Source organism: Colias philodice, chromosome 21 (genome assembly GCF_061535455.1).
Source record: "Colias philodice isolate Cphi_HAF_F1 chromosome 21, ilColPhil1 Martin Lab GWU primary, whole genome shotgun sequence".
Lineage (NCBI taxonomy): Eukaryota > Metazoa > Arthropoda > Insecta > Lepidoptera > Pieridae > Colias > Colias philodice.
Window position 1 is genome coordinate 999200 of NC_143106.1, and position 16394 is coordinate 1015593.

Here is a 16394-nt window from a genome sequence, read left to right on the forward strand (position 1 = left end):
ACTCACTTGGCGGTGGACACGAAGTCGCTCAGCTCGCCGTCGTCCCGCTCGAGCTGCTCCAGCGTGCGCGCCTCGCCCGTGGACTGCAGACCGATCACCACGCACTTGTAGTGTGGTGTAGTGTGGTGTAGTGTGGTGTAGTGGTGCAGCACTCACTTGGCGGTGGACACGAAGTCGCTCAGCTCGCCGTCGTCCCGCTCGAGCTGCTCCAGCGTGCGCGCCTCGCCCGTGGACTGCAGACCGATCACCACGCACTTGTAGTGTGGTGTAGTGTGGTGTAGTGTGGTGTAGTGGTGCAGCACTCACTTGGCGGTGGACACGAAGTCGCTCAGCTCGCCGTCGTCCCGCTCGAGCTGCTCCAGCGTGCGCGCCTCGCCCGTGGACTGCAGACCGATCACCACGCACTTGTAGTGTGGTGTAGTGTGGTGTAGTGTGGTGTAGTGGTGCAGCACTCACTTGGCGGTGGACACGAAGTCGCTCAGCTCGCCGTCGTCCCGCTCGAGCTGCTCCAGCGTGCGCGCCTCGCCCGTGGACTGCAGACCGATCACCACGCACTTGTAGTGTGGTGTAGTGTGGTGTAGTGTGGTGTAGTGGTGCAGCACTCACTTGGCGGTGGACACGAAGTCGCTCAGCTCGCCGTCGTCCCGCTCGAGCTGCTCCAGCGTGCGCGCCTCGCCCGTGGACTGCAGCCCGATCACCACGCACTTGTAGTGTGGTGTAGTGTGGTGTAGTGTGGTGTAGTGGTGCAGCACTCACTTGGCGGTGGACACGAAGTCGCTCAGCTCGCCGTCGTCCCGCTCGAGCTGCTCCAGCGTGCGCGCCTCGCCCGTGGACTGCAGCCCGATCACCACGCACTTGTAGTGTGGTGTAGTGTGGTGTAGTGTGGTGTAGTGGTGCAGCACTCACTTGGCGGTGGACACGAAGTCGCTCAGCTCGCCGTCGTCCCGCTCGAGCTGCTCCAGCGTGCGCGCCTCGCCCGTGGACTGCAGACCGATCACCACGCACTTGTAGTGTGGTGTAGTGTGGTGTAGTGTGGTGTAGTGGTGCAGCACTCACTTGGCGGTGGACACGAAGTCGCTCAGCTCGCCGTCGTCCCGCTCGAGCTGCTCCAGCGTGCGCGCCTCGCCCGTGGACTGCAGACCGATCACCACGCACTTGTAGTGTGGTGTAGTGTGGTGTAGTGTGGTGTAGTGGTGCAGCACTCACTTGGCGGTGGACACGAAGTCGCTCAGCTCGCCGTCGTCCCGCTCGAGCTGCTCCAGCGTGCGCGCCTCGCCCGTGGACTGCAGACCGATCACCACGCACTTGTAGTGTGGTGTAGTGTGGTGTAGTGTGGTGTAGTGGTGCAGCACTCACTTGGCGGTGGACACGAAGTCGCTCAGCTCGCCGTCGTCCCGCTCGAGCTGCTCCAGCGTGCGCGCCTCGCCCGTGGACTGCAGACCGATCACCACGCACTTGTAGTGTGGTGTAGTGTGGTGTAGTGTGGTGTAGTGGTGCAGCACTCACTTGGCGGTGGACACGAAGTCGCTCAGCTCGCCGTCGTCCCGCTCGAGCTGCTCCAGCGTGCGCGCCTCGCCCGTGGACTGCAGACCGATCACCACGCACTTGTAGTGTGGTGTAGTGTGGTGTAGTGTGGTGTAGTGGTGCAGCACTCACTTGGCGGTGGACACGAAGTCGCTCAGCTCGCCGTCGTCCCGCTCGAGCTGCTCCAGCGTGCGCGCCTCGCCCGTGGACTGCAGACCGATCACCACGCACTTGTAGTGTGGTGTAGTGTGGTGTAGTGTGGTGTAGTGGTGCAGCACTCACTTGGCGGTGGACACGAAGTCGCTCAGCTCGCCGTCGTCCCGCTCGAGCTGCTCCAGCGTGCGCGCCTCGCCCGTGGACTGCAGACCGATCACCACGCACTTGTAGTGTGGTGTAGTGTGGTGTAGTGTGGTGTAGTGGTGCAGCACTCACTTGGCGGTGGACACGAAGTCGCTCAGCTCGCCGTCGTCCCGCTCGAGCTGCTCCAGCGTGCGCGCCTCGCCCGTGGACTGCAGACCGATCACCACGCACTTGTAGTGTGGTGTAGTGTGGTGTAGTGTGGTGTAGTGGTGCAGCACTCACTTGGCGGTGGACACGAAGTCGCTCAGCTCGCCGTCGTCCCGCTCGAGCTGCTCCAGCGTGCGCGCCTCGCCCGTGGACTGCAGACCGATCACCACGCACTTGTAGTGTGGTGTAGTGTGGTGTAGTGTGGTGTAGTGGTGCAGCACTCACTTGGCGGTGGACACGAAGTCGCTCAGCTCGCCGTCGTCCCGCTCGAGCTGCTCCAGCGTGCGCGCCTCGCCCGTGGACTGCAGACCGATCACCACGCACTTGTAGTGTGGTGTAGTGTGGTGTAGTGTGGTGTAGTGGTGCAGCACTCACTTGGCGGTGGACACGAAGTCGCTCAGCTCGCCGTCGTCCCGCTCGAGCTGCTCCAGCGTGCGCGCCTCGCCCGTGGACTGCAGACCGATCACCACGCACTTGTAGTGTGGTGTAGTGTGGTGTAGTGTGGTGTAGTGGTGCAGCACTCACTTGGCGGTGGACACGAAGTCGCTCAGCTCGCCGTCGTCCCGCTCGAGCTGCTCCAGCGTGCGCGCCTCGCCCGTGGACTGCAGACCGATCACCACGCACTTGTAGTGTGGTGTAGTGTGGTGTAGTGTGGTGTAGTGGTGCAGCACTCACTTGGCGGTGGACACGAAGTCGCTCAGCTCGCCGTCGTCCCGCTCGAGCTGCTCCAGCGTGCGCGCCTCGCCCGTGGACTGCAGACCGATCACCACGCACTTGTAGTGTGGTGTAGTGTGGTGTAGTGTGGTGTAGTGGTGCAGCACTCACTTGGCGGTGGACACGAAGTCGCTCAGCTCGCCGTCGTCCCGCTCGAGCTGCTCCAGCGTGCGCGCCTCGCCCGTGGACTGCAGCCCGATCACCACGCACTTGTAGTGTGGTGTAGTGTGGTGTAGTGGTGCAGCACTCACTTGGCGGTGGACACGAAGTCGCTCAGCTCGCCGTCGTCCCGCTCGAGCTGCTCCAGCGTGCGCGCCTCGCCCGTGGACTGCAGACCGATCACCACGCACTTGTAGTGTGGTGTAGTGTGGTGTAGTGTGGTGTAGTGGTGCAGCACTCACTTGGCGGTGGACACGAAGTCGCTCAGCTCGCCGTCGTCCCGCTCGAGCTGCTCCAGCGTGCGCGCCTCGCCCGTGGACTGCAGACCGATCACCACGCACTTGTAGTGTGGTGTAGTGTGGTGTAGTGTGGTGTAGTGGTGCAGCACTCACTTGGCGGTGGACACGAAGTCGCTCAGCTCGCCGTCGTCCCGCTCGAGCTGCTCCAGCGTGCGCGCCTCGCCCGTGGACTGCAGACCGATCACCACGCACTTGCCGCACTTCACAGCCTCGCGGGCCGTCACCACCGCGTGATTCACCTAAACAATAATAGACATGGCGATAGAGAATATTTATAGCATCATTGACTGGCCTATGAACAAATAGACTCACAAAAGTGCAACTTGGCTGAACTAAAATGGACATGACAATAGCGAATTTTTATAGCACCAATGACTGGTCTATGAAAAAATAGACTCATAAAAGTGCCACTTGGCTGAACTAAAATGGACATGGCAATTGAGAATTTTTATAGCATCATTGACTGGCCATTGAACAAATAGACTCACAAAAACTAAAATGGACATAGCAATAGTGAATTTTTATAGCATCATTGACTGGCCTATAAAAAAATAGATTCACTAACGTTCCACTTGGCTACGATAAACTTGACACTTGTACAGCGCTTGGCTTCTATCGAATACAAAAATAACGACACTTTTCTACTAATTGAAAATACATTTAAGTGGTTACAAATTAAGGTGAATTCAATTCAATTTTTTTCTTCATAACTACCAATTTTGTTTTTTTTTATTTATCGATTTATTCAATTAAAGAGTTTGTTTAGCGACGTTTGGGAACCGAAACACGATTGAGAAAATTTGCCTCGATAGAAAAACGTTGTGAAGTTGCCTAAAAATTAAACGGAGAATCAATTTTATTTGGACAATATTGAAGTAATATAAATGAAACTTTACCCACGTATGCAACATTAAATTCTTGAGGGACGTATGGGAGTAGATTTTTCAATTAAAATATCAGTAATTCAAAAATAAATAATATATTATAAATTATGAGCAAATAATTGCACGCGGGCTGTTCGCTTCCACCGTTCTGCCTCCAGTCAGTCGACGCCAAAGCAAGAGGACACCACACATTTTTCCTGCCTAAAACCCATCAAATACCACCAAACCCCGTCCTCACCTTGGAAGCAATGCACAAATACTTGAAGAACCTCTGGTGCGCGGACCAGAACTGCCCCCACATGGTCTTGCGCATGCGCGCCTCCGCGTCGATCAGCTCGGCCGCTTCCGTGAAACGCTGCATGGCTTCCACCCACTACGGACAATATAAACTTTGAAAATACACTCGAAAAAAATTTATAAGTGTAGTTTAACTCAAAAATTTTTTAATAAAGTTTTAAACTACTAAAGGCCGAATTTTTAATGCTTGGATAAAACTTATCCGTCCAATAAAGTATTACACGATAATATTAAAATGTCACGTAAACTGTCAAATACGGGCAATAAGAATACGTTTTTAAAATTGTAGTTTTATACATTATTCGACGAATAAGTTTTATCCAAGCATTGAAAAATGGGCCCTAAATGATGCATGTAAAATCTTTATTAGTGTTATGTAATCGTTAACTTTATTAGTAACTAAGGATACATAATACATACTAATATAATAAAAAAATAAAGATATATACGTGTTTATTTTTTTAACGAATTGGCTCAAACAGTACAGGGGCCGTATTATGACCTCTTGTTTCCAGTCAGTTTACGCCGTAAATTGGACTGACTGGCAAATTCATATTATGATCGCAATGTCCAGCCATGGTTGGTTTTGAGCCAAAAAATAAACTTTACAGTAAATATAAGTTATACATAAGAATAACACATGAACTACATATGTACTTGATTTTGCCCGCAGATTTATCCGCTGGCAGAACCGTGCTTTATTCTAAAGTATACATACAATATACCTATTATATTGTTACCTATTATACACCTATATGTATAATAGCCTAGGTGGTGATCATCGTTCGTTTAATTAAATAAGCCAACATAAGGTTATAATAGATAAACTAATACAATACGAAAAATTCTTTCACCTAAGGACAGATACAGAAATCTTAAGGCATAGGCTAAATTTACTTTTCTTTTTAAAATTATATAAAGGTAAATACCCACCAGCGCTACCGCCTTATCGTATGTATCCCGGAACGCGTCACTGAGCGGCACCTCCTCGATCTTGAAGCTGACGCCGTGGAACGACAGCTGGCGCGCTATGTACATGCCGCGGAGTTTCATGTCCATCGCCACTATTTCCATCGCTCCCACACCACTGGGAAAATAATATTATATTATTATATCAGATTAATCGTTAAGTGTGTGTTTTTGTCTTTACGCACGCAAAGTGAGACGGCTTGATTTAACTAAATAAAACAAATAATAAAAAAAATTACTGGATTCAACTATTGTGAGCAAAAAAAAGAAAACAGTAGTAAAATGTGAACTAATTAGCCATATTTTGACGTGCCAATCATGGAGCGCTAATAATCTATCTACACCTTTTAAGACAAATGTAATATGGATGTTGATTGGCTGGATAGTTTCTGGTTGTAATTTAGCATCATACTTTGTCATGTATTCAAAATGTAAAATGCACGTGATTATGAGGGCGATCAATCGGTCTAGTTCATATTAATTAAAAAATATTTCCAAGCAAGGCTTGATTCTCCAAAATTATAAATATCTCACCGCTTCTCCACAGCATTGATAAAATCCATGAACGTCGGGAACGGTGTGCCCTCCCCCCATATCCCGAGCCGCACCATATACGCCATGTTCCTCGGCTCCGAAGCCCCGGTAGCTGAGGCGTACACAACACGCGCTTTAGGCAATTTGTTCTGTAACTCGAGGGCAGTGAGTCCAGTTTTCGTTGCTTTGCCCGACCCGACCGGGCAAAGGTTCTTGGCTTTGTGACACTCGTCGAACACGATCTGGGTTGCGAGTTAGGGGAATCGTGCTAGTGTTGAAATAAATGACGAAATAGGTAAAAATTACGTGGTTCTTTATAGTACTCATATTTCTAATTTTAATTGTGGTCTCGTGGATTGTCTGAATTTCTATATTTTTAATATACTCCTAATAAATATACTATAATTTAGTAAAATCACTAACTCTTCGCCAGCAGCTTCACCCGCGTAGTCAAATAAAAACCTGTATAGTTCTTGGGATAAAAAAATACCCTATGTTTTAATCCAACATACAAACTTCGCATTTATAATATTAGTAGGTTGTCAAAAAATTTTACACTATTTGGACGTTTTAGCGCTTTTGACAGGTATCATATATTAAGGCACGCACATACGCACGCACATACGCACACATACACGCACGCACACATAGCTTTTCCACAAATACTTTCCACACACGTATTTTTTCACCTCAGTATACTACAGTAGACCTATATTTTTACACAAAAAAGGATACAAGTCCGTCAAAGTCCTCCCCACACCACTGCAGCAGCTGCTTCAGTCTTGTCCTATATTTGGTATTTGCGTGTGTTTCGCCAATCAGCGCCGAGTACGTGCAGAAGACCACGCCCTTTTTGACGTTGCCGTTTATGGCGGAGGAGATTTTCGCATATTTGAACTGGAAATAAGGTTATTTTACTATCGTCAAATAAATCGCAAAAATAGTTTAACTAGTCAAAGATCAAAGCTCATAAAATCGGTTTATTGCGAGGTAACGTAAAACAAATAAATAAAAACACTTTTTAAAAACACACAGACAATTTTGTATATTTTATAATATGTATTAATAAGAATAATTAAAAAGGCTACGGATTTTAGGCTTGTTTGTTTTTTCTTTTTTTGTTACGATTTGATTCAAACAAACTTCTCGATCGCTTTTAAAATTCTTATTAAAATCCTACATCATTACCCAATACCGTAATATGTTTATTTCTGATTTCTGGTCTAGATAGGATTTTTTATGTAATAATTTCAAATTATTTCACAAAATTGATAGCATACACAACAAAACATACACAATACACACCTTACTCAAAGAGTGCACTTCAATATACGACGCTCCAATATCCCTCAGATCCCGTTCCGCGTCATACTTGAGGTCGTTGGACACAGACACCCAGATGGCCCGTTTGCGTCCGCGCAGAAAGTTCTCGAATATTATACCCGCTATTGTTCGGCCTTTGCCTACACCGGCACCGTCACCTGCGAAATAATATAGTTTTATAATCTATTTATATAATTATTTACAAGTATTTTATTCGATTTCTTTTATGTTAAGAAAATGCGCAGATATATGTTTTAATTTATATTTGATAATCAGAAAAAGTAGTTAACAATTACTAACTGACTGTTAATTACTACTTTTTCTAATAACAATAGCTGACTGCGATTGAAATTACTTTTCTATGAATGTGCTGTCGAATTGTTAAGATTTCAGATTTCCTTATTATAATATATAAATCTACAATATTGTTACAAGTGCACACAGCTGTATAATTTATCACACCTTCTGCCTTCATGCTTCATGCTTGCTTATGCCAAAGCAAGTTTCACCCCCCCTTTCTCCCCTTTTACTTACCAATAAGGAACCCAGCTCTCGTGCCATCAGGCAGCATATGTCCATGCGCCTGCGACGCATACACGACTGCCTCTAGCTGCAAAGCTGACAATAACCCTCCTCGGACTGTTTCATCAGGTAGTGCGATCTGATATGAAACATCGACCGGTTCTACGGAGGATAGAGAGGCTGTTTCTACCACTGGGTCCGGGTGCTTGCGGCCGAGTTTCACTGCAAGTAGAGGGTTAGGTGAATATGGTTTTATAATATTTACTAGTGGTCCGCCCCGGCTTCGCCCGTGGTACCTACATGTTTAAACTATCCTATCTCTCAAGTTGGATCGAACTGCACATGGTGTGCGAATTTTATTATAATCGGTTAAGTGGTTTAGGAGTCCAATCAGGACAAACATTGTGACACGAAATTTATATATATTAAGATAATTAATTTATTTATTGTAACATCATCATTGGTCCACTTGTTAGTAACAAATTGGCTTATTGATGGCTTATTTACAAGTACCAGGATAGATGAGATAGGCAATCTAGTCTGTTTATATTTATGTATGTTTAGAAATTAGTTATGTGGTCCTTCGAGTCGGATTTGTGCTAATAAGTAATGGTCAACATGAAGTAATGGAACTAAATTAATCTGGTGTATAATAACTTAATAGTTTTTAACTGCTAATTTTACTGCAGTTCTACTGTGGTCTTTTGAGATGGATGAAAACTGACTCATGTACAATTTAATATTTTTAACAAGTGCATAATGCTTTTTGAACAAGAGCATCAGATTTTAAGTGCGATATTTTTCAAAATGAGAAGATTGTGTATTAAACTATTGTCACTTACATTTAGTAGGCATATAATCTGCGTATGTCTCAGCTACACCCATTTCCTCGTCATCCACTTCTTCCTCATCACCAGGTCCCTGTAATAATAATGAATATATTATTATTTATTTCTCGTTCAAAACCAAATGCTCAAATATTTAATGTCCTTTTATGAATTTTGGTCCTTCGAGACGGAAAAATGTGCTATTTCGTAACCTAAGTAAAAACATTAATCTGTGAGATATATGAATTTGACGAATGAAATGTTTCTTACATTACTCTTTAACAGTTTAAATTTAAGTCCTTAGTAGAGCCCCAAAAAAATATTACACTAGTTACTATTTTCCACAAAGAAAAAAACACAAACAAAATCTTCATAATAGTAATATCCTACCTTCTCTTGCTGCCACATGGCCTTATTCTGCCACGCCGGTAGTTGCGCAAACTGTCCGAGCATACCGGCTAACGGCCCGCCCATACCGGACGCTAGTATTTGATTCAGATTCTGCAGCAGGTACGAGTTCATGCCTTGGATGCCCACCATTTCCACTGTTAATGGTTGTATAATTAATGTTTTTTGCTTTGTTTTTTGTTAATAAGTACATTAATCAATATAAAGGGGGTCTTTAAGGCTGTGTACATTGGAGGGTGCACGCATGCGTTTATATGAAAAGCTTTAAACTAAGGAAAAAAAGCTGCTAATTTTAGAGGTTTTCTCTAAAATGTACCTGTTGCCATATCTGCATATAACAAAGGGTACATTTAAAACTAAAATACTTTATGAGACGTCAAAGACGTCATATCTCTATTCTTTATAAAAAAAATGCATGATTATTAGAGTCATGAAAATTAATAATATTTGCTATAAGTGTAGTTACATTGAAATAAATGTGAATATTTTAGAACATATCCTATTTGTTAGAGAACTTTTGTCATAAATTTTACAATTTTCTATAAATCCAGTATTATAACCCCAATTTTTTATAATTATAAATCTACAATATTTAATTTAATAGAATTTCTCGAAACACAAACTTATATTCATTTGCACGTTACACTATTGCGTGTGCGCACGCATGCACGTACGCACATGCCACGAAGATTGTTTTTTTAATAATTCTCATTAGAATCTGATACTTGTGTGTTTATTTTTCCACACTGTCTAAAGAAAATGTATCAACAAAAAAGACGGGTTGCACTCCGGGAGTGCCGGCAGAAGTGAAAACTTGATTATTAACGTTGAGCATGTTTGATATTTTGGAATGGTATCCGTCTTACGCTTTTTCGATCAGGTCACGTGTCCTGACGCGAGTTTAAGATTTTATACCCATTGCAGAATAAGTGCTCAACGCCGCTAAAGAAGTTTTCACTTCAAAAATTGAATAAATCAAGATTCTAAACCCGTAAAAGTCTAATAATCTGTAAATGAATGCAATTTTACTCTTTTTCTACCAAACAATAGCGACCAATTTGAACAAATTTTGGAATTCTTCCTTAAAATTAGTATCTACATCGCTATAACATATAAAACATTCCATCTACACAGGGATCTTTATTGAACATTTTTTTTAAGAATTATTCCTTAAAATTAGTATCTACAGCGATATAACATATAAGTATGTATCTACACATAGGGTACAGGCTACTCACTCTGCGCGAGAAGCGAGGCGGTGTTGAGCGCGGAGGTGCCGGGCATCCCGGCCGCTAACAACATTATGTTTTAATACCATTCTCATATATTTTAAAGTTGATTTTAATGATATTAAAAACTAAACAATTATACTTGTGGATAATAATAAGTGTGGGTGTATTTTACGATCCAACTAAGATAGAGAGCAACGAATAAGATCGATTCTGCGCCATATTGTGACAAGTTCATTCAAACTAAATTATACTTCACATAGTGATCATTGAAATTCCTATTATTAATTGGATCGTACATTACATTATTATTTTTTTGTTTGTGATTAAGTAAAAACTTGTTGTATAACTTTTAAAATGATCCAGTTTCCTTTTAATCACAACTACTTAAAATTTATTACAATTATCTTGAAATTTGCAATATATCCATGTTTTTTTCACAATCGAAAGATAGTTTTTCCTATTTTATGCAACTAATATAGATAATAGATATCCTACCTCCTCTGCCCAGCCCAAGACTGACTGGTTTTGTTAGCGAGCTGGCGGGTATCCTAATGGGCTTCACATTTGACGCGTGACCGAAAGCGACACCTAGCGGCGCTGTAATAAAGATTAATAATGTTAGTATGCTATTGGATATTAAAGCATATACAAATGAGCGATTTGATAATAGGTATTTTCTACTACCTACAACTTACCTTACTTATTTTTTTTTCAATCCTTCATTTCTAAACTAAATCTTAATACAACGAATATTTTGAAATCGATTTTATATAAGTTTTTATTACATAAAATCTTACTAGAGTGGTAATATTTTACTTTATTACTAAAAAGTTCATCTTTTAATTCAATTTTCTTCTATTCTATTCTGTGCTACACCAAATTCCTGAGATAAATTTTGAAAACATAATATTACCTGCAAAAGGATTAGTGGTAGGTTTAACAGTAGCAGGGGGTGGGGCCGGTTTCTTGTCGCCCAGACGCGCCGCTGCAGCCAACGTCTTTCCGCCGCCTAAAAATATTATTTCCTCATATACAAATTATGCTATTCGTAATCGTATTAATCAATTGACTAGATTTCATAACCAGTTTTTTGTAGTAAGTGACCATATCTACTAACTGTAAATCAAAAAGACAATTTTTCTATTAATTTTTAATTTTATCTATACAAACATTATAAAACAGAAAAGTTAGTTTGATTTAACACCCTACAGGAACTATTCGATTGTCCGGTTTGAAAAATTATTTCAGTGTTAGGTTGCGACTGCTCGAGCAGTCCGTGTACAGCAGTAAATGAATGTCTATAGTTCACCACTATTGAGGCACTAAATATTTTATCTATTTTTTATCATTGTTTTGATGTAAACACTGATTGTTTAGTCTTTTGTTTTCAGTGATAAAAGATGGCTTTATGTAATCTATCCCATTTAAATGTGATATTGGAAAAGTGGATCTCACTTTTGCACAATATAACTCCAATAATCAGATTACAAACAAAATGACAATATCATGTAGTAATACAGTCAAAATCTGTTATAACAACACCGAAGGGACTAGTCATATTGAGTCGTAAAAACCGATAGTTGTAACAACCGGATTTGAATTTTCTCCCTTTCTTTCCAAACGGTTAAAATTGTCGAGTGTGATACACTATATTCTTTTGCCAGGTAGCTTTGAATTAATACGCGATTTTTCTTCGATATTGTTTTCTTTTTTGCGACATGTTACAATTTTCACAGTTAACTCAACAATATGTTTTGGTGTGCCTTGTGAAAAGATAAGTAACAAACTGACTTAAGAGAAAGAGATATGACGAAGCAGGCCTTCAGGCTACTGCATGCATGTGCTTTGTTTCTAAGAATTACAAAAGACCCTAAACTTTGATTACTTTTACGATAATAGCCATTGACTATTATACCGTGCCAGATGTGGATACAGTTACCTATTCAAATTGTTTACAATACAGCAGAGCCGGTCGTTCTACAGATATAATACTCCGAAAATATTAACCAAATATGGTAGTTAATCATACCTGGCACTTCCAAATTGTCTGGATCCTCATCATCATCGAAATCGGAATCATCATCTGAGGGTGGATTATCACCATTACGTTTTGACTGCAAAGTTGGAAAAACAATTTAACATGGTGTTTTAAATTAAAATTAACTATAAAAATTACTTGAATTATTCACATACTATAAAAATGTAATATTTGTTATTTACAAGGGCTTTTCTTCATTCCTAGCAATTTTATTAATAATGACAAAATTATAATCTATGTAAAATATTTATTTTTACAATTCTCTATCTATTTAGATAAACAACAATAATTATGAACACAAAGAAAATATCTTTCAGTATACCTTTCAAACATATTACACTTATAAATGACTAACGAAGTCAAAAATGGTCAAAAGTAGTCATAAACAATTTTATCATTTATTTTACTTATAAGTAATTTCTATTATCATTTATTACTAAAAATAATTATTCATCCTATTTTTCTAATATTTTTTCCGCATGGACATGTGATAAGACCATGTGGGAGTTAGAATTTGTTTGTTCATTCATGAAATCCATAGGACACCATATTTTATTTTAAATTGATAATAATGATAATATTTTTGCATAACAAGGTTTCATTGTTACACCATATTACTGGGTACTTATTGTACATTCCATCGGTTCATTTTATCATACTGATATCACTTCTCTTACATTTAAATTAACATCAACAATGTAGCAGTATTTCAGTGTTCATAGCAATGTTTTAATGTGCAACTTCGAAATTCTCAAATTGATTCACTATCATTCATTTTTGAATGTGTTTTATTATGCTTTAGATGAAACAAATTATTCCAAGCTTTAAAAAACTATTCAAGACAAATGCTAACATTCATACAATATAGTAAAAGTAAAAACATTTCCATTTGATATATTTTTTATGATTCATAAAATCGTAACAACAAAAAACTATCTTGGCACACATGTAATTTCAACATTTCTGAATCTGGCATGAGAACAATTCTCGTGAACACTTATATAACTGATAACGAAGGTTTAAGACTCAATTTAACTACCATTTCAATCTACTACTTATCGAAAAATGAATTTTTAATCAAAACTATGAAATTGCACCTTAATGCACATGTCTCAAGAAACAATGTCAAAAATATTTGCATTCGTAGATTTTTATGCAATTCTCGAATAGCATTTTAATCTTTCTTCGTCGAATAGTAAAACCGAATGTGCTAAATCAAAGAAAACATCGCTTCAGTGAGTCTATACCGCATTGCACTATTGTACTTTGCACAAGTCTTGAGTGCAGTTATTAGGATGTATTCTAATGCTAGACCTAGAACCTTCCAAGAAAATCAATACAGCCACACCCAACTTGCATAATTAATGCGTCGCGTACTTAGATTCACTAAAATTTAAGAGGAATCACTTGAAATTTTAACACATGAGAAACATCCATTACCTCATGACACATTTTTTTGGTTATAAACCTTAAAAACAAGGAAAAAATTATTAAAAAATGCTACTTTTGAATTCTTCACGAGGTCGTTAAATATTCTAACTATATTTTTATCTATAAATCACTTTCAAAACACCAAAATTATACAAAAGTCATGTTTAGGGAACAAAGTAAAGTTCGTAAAAAAGTATCAAAACAAAAAACTATCATTACCATTTTTATTTTGGATTTAATTGGATGTAGCTCGTCTAATAAGATTTTTTTCTGATAACAGATCGTATACAAAATATAAACTTTTTTATTAAATCACTCGCGCGAAATAAACACGTAAAAATTCGTCAATTCACACGTTTTAAAAACCAGACGACCTGACGGCGGTCAATGCTTCCGCCATATTAAAAATTTGTCAAAGATAAAAGAATTTTGTACAGTTGGACGTTCGGATACAGCGAAGATTGCAGTGTTATCATTGAAAAACTTTCAATTATTATAATTTTCTACTATTCACGTAAATATTTGAAAGCATTCAATATTTATTAAAAAGCAATTTTTCTTGGAAATAGAAACTATGTTCACTTTTATTCTTAAATGTAACAGAAACTTACTACTTGTCCCTTTACGTATCCGAACGTAAAATCGATATACATTTTTCTTAAGCGTCTTATTCACGGTCAATCCCCGACGTACGTCGGCTCAAGGCCGCGGTGCTGGATGTATCCTACTGACGATCGTGCGCGCATCAAGCATGGCTAGGGTTGCCAACTTTTATTTGAAGAAATAAAGTATATCTGATTTTAAAGGAGGTAAATAAAGAGTAAATAAATATTTTAAAAAATGTATTTTTTTGTACTTTTTGCAGTAACTAAGAATTTTTCATTATTTTTAAATGAATGTATATGAATCCAAACATTCCAAATCTAAATTTATATATTTCAAGAGCTCATTTTTAATTAATTTTTAATGAAGCTCGGTTTCTCTCTTCCCGCCACTTCACATTCATGACCGAAAAGACTCTTTCAGTAAATGCTAAAGTGGCGGGAACAGAGAGTATATAGTTAATCATTTTTTTTTAAACAAACAAATTCGTCAAGATATTTTTTTTAAATAAATTGCCATTTTTCTGCAGTGGACTTTTGCATAAAATCTGTGTTATTCAACAATTCGCCTTGGAGTTCTTTTAAAATAATAACTTCTGAATATAAACTGTCCATGTGTACAAGGTTGATCCAAAAGTAATGATAATTGGGATTTCCTGTGTACATAAAAATCAAAAATAACCGTTTCTTGCTTGCTCATGTACTCACTAATGCGCTGATTACACCTAACGAGTACAGTGGCGAGTCAGTGTCCTCGGCCGAGTGCTCGGTTGGTATAAACACTTCAACGAGTGCTCGGCCGAGTACTCGGCCGAGAAGAGCGGCGAGACAGTCACTAGAATCCCAATTTGTTTACTCGGCCGAGTACCCACTCGCTATCCCGCTCGGCAGGTATAAACACGCACTCGTCGCGTCACTCGGCCACTCGCCACTCGTTCGTTTCGTCATTGTATTTTTTCAAAGAATTATTATTTTTATTTATTATTTCTAATAAATCCCACAATTCGTTAATAATATCTGGAAACAGCCGATTTAAAACCCGTTTAAATTCTTTTTTTTTTTTCGATCCATTGCAGACGTCCGCGTCGTGATCAAAACTGAACTGACTCGCCACTAGTGAAATACGTGTAAACACCCACTCGGTTCGGCAACTGTCTCGGCCGAGAGCGTATTTACTGACTCGCCACTGTACTTGTTAGGTGTAATCAGCGCATAAGTTATCACAAAAAAATCATATCAATAGGCCACGTTTCCAAGTATTTACCAAAGAGGATATAATCACTACGTTTACATTAATTTCTGTTGGCAACACTAATCTGCTGTACGTCCGCGCTATTCACTGTCCATCTGCACGACGTTCGCGGTGGTGGGGGTGCTTGCTGGATGAAAAGTTGGTCGTGCACATCCAGCAAGATAATAATAATAATTATTGACGTACGTCAACGCTATTCACTGTCGTTTTGCGTCGTGCATCGTGTATGACCTTGGCGGGACGTACGTCAAGATGGACCGTAAATAAGACGCTTTAATCGATAAACAAATTTTTTAGAAATTAATTAGTCACCGCAATAATTTCTAATTAATATAAATGCGAAATACATATCTTACATTACATATCTTTTAAAGTCATGATTAAAGTTTAAACTTACAAATGCATTGAGCTAAAATAATAATACTAAAACGTAGTAATAGTAGATCAATGTACAAATGTGTGTTTCTAAGTGTCCTGGTTTGCATTAACTAAATTCCAATTTAAGACCGAACGATCTATTTACTATTGAACTTTTCCAAGATAGTATTGAAGCTTATATCTAATACACTGGAGATTTCGGTATGAACATTTGACGTGTAACAAGAAAATTGTTGTGTTCTATCACTTTCACACCTAACTTGGTATTGCCACTGTTAATACGAAGTTTTCCCAAGGCTACTATGTATGCTGTAATATTCTGTGCAAAAGGTTAGTTTTTGTACATGAGTTTGTTGATAAATTGCCAACAACGTCATTCAGAAGCATTGTTGGATGAGACAATTATTATTTATGCTAAATAAAATGAGTATCTGAACGAATTATTAAAAAGCGATATTCCCTGATTATGGGTAGTTACCATAATAAATTTGTAG

General features: G+C 40.0%; 1 protein-coding gene across 1 annotated transcript; it reads right to left on the reverse strand.

The window, feature by feature from the left end:
• Positions 1-3261: 3261 nt before the first annotated feature.
• Positions 3262-13961, reverse strand: LOC149478630 (protein strawberry notch-like). Its single transcript, XM_089708529.1, has 14 exons — positions 13888-13961; positions 12229-12313; positions 11113-11208; positions 10695-10796; positions 10206-10259; positions 8950-9104; positions 8575-8653; positions 7745-7954; positions 7193-7368; positions 6623-6784; positions 5888-6129; positions 5318-5471; positions 4326-4460; positions 3262-3442 (listed from the first exon to the last, which is right to left on the reverse strand). Exons 1-14 carry the CDS (start codon positions 13888-13890, stop codon positions 3293-3295), a joined length of 1803 nt encoding a protein of 600 aa, XP_089564655.1. The 5' UTR covers positions 13891-13961; the 3' UTR covers positions 3262-3292.
• Between the last annotated feature and the right edge of the window lie 2433 nt (positions 13962-16394).

Coding starts and splice junctions, on each gene's coding strand:
- LOC149478630 (XM_089708529.1), bottom strand. Junction 10,797..11,112: donor TACCACTAATCCTTTTGCAG/GTAATATTATGT, acceptor TCTTTATTACAG/CGCCGCTAGGTGTCGCTTTC. Junction 10,260..10,694: donor TCTTGGGCTGGGCAGAGGAG/GTAGGATATCTA, acceptor TAATGTTGTTAG/CGGCCGGGATGCCCGGCACC.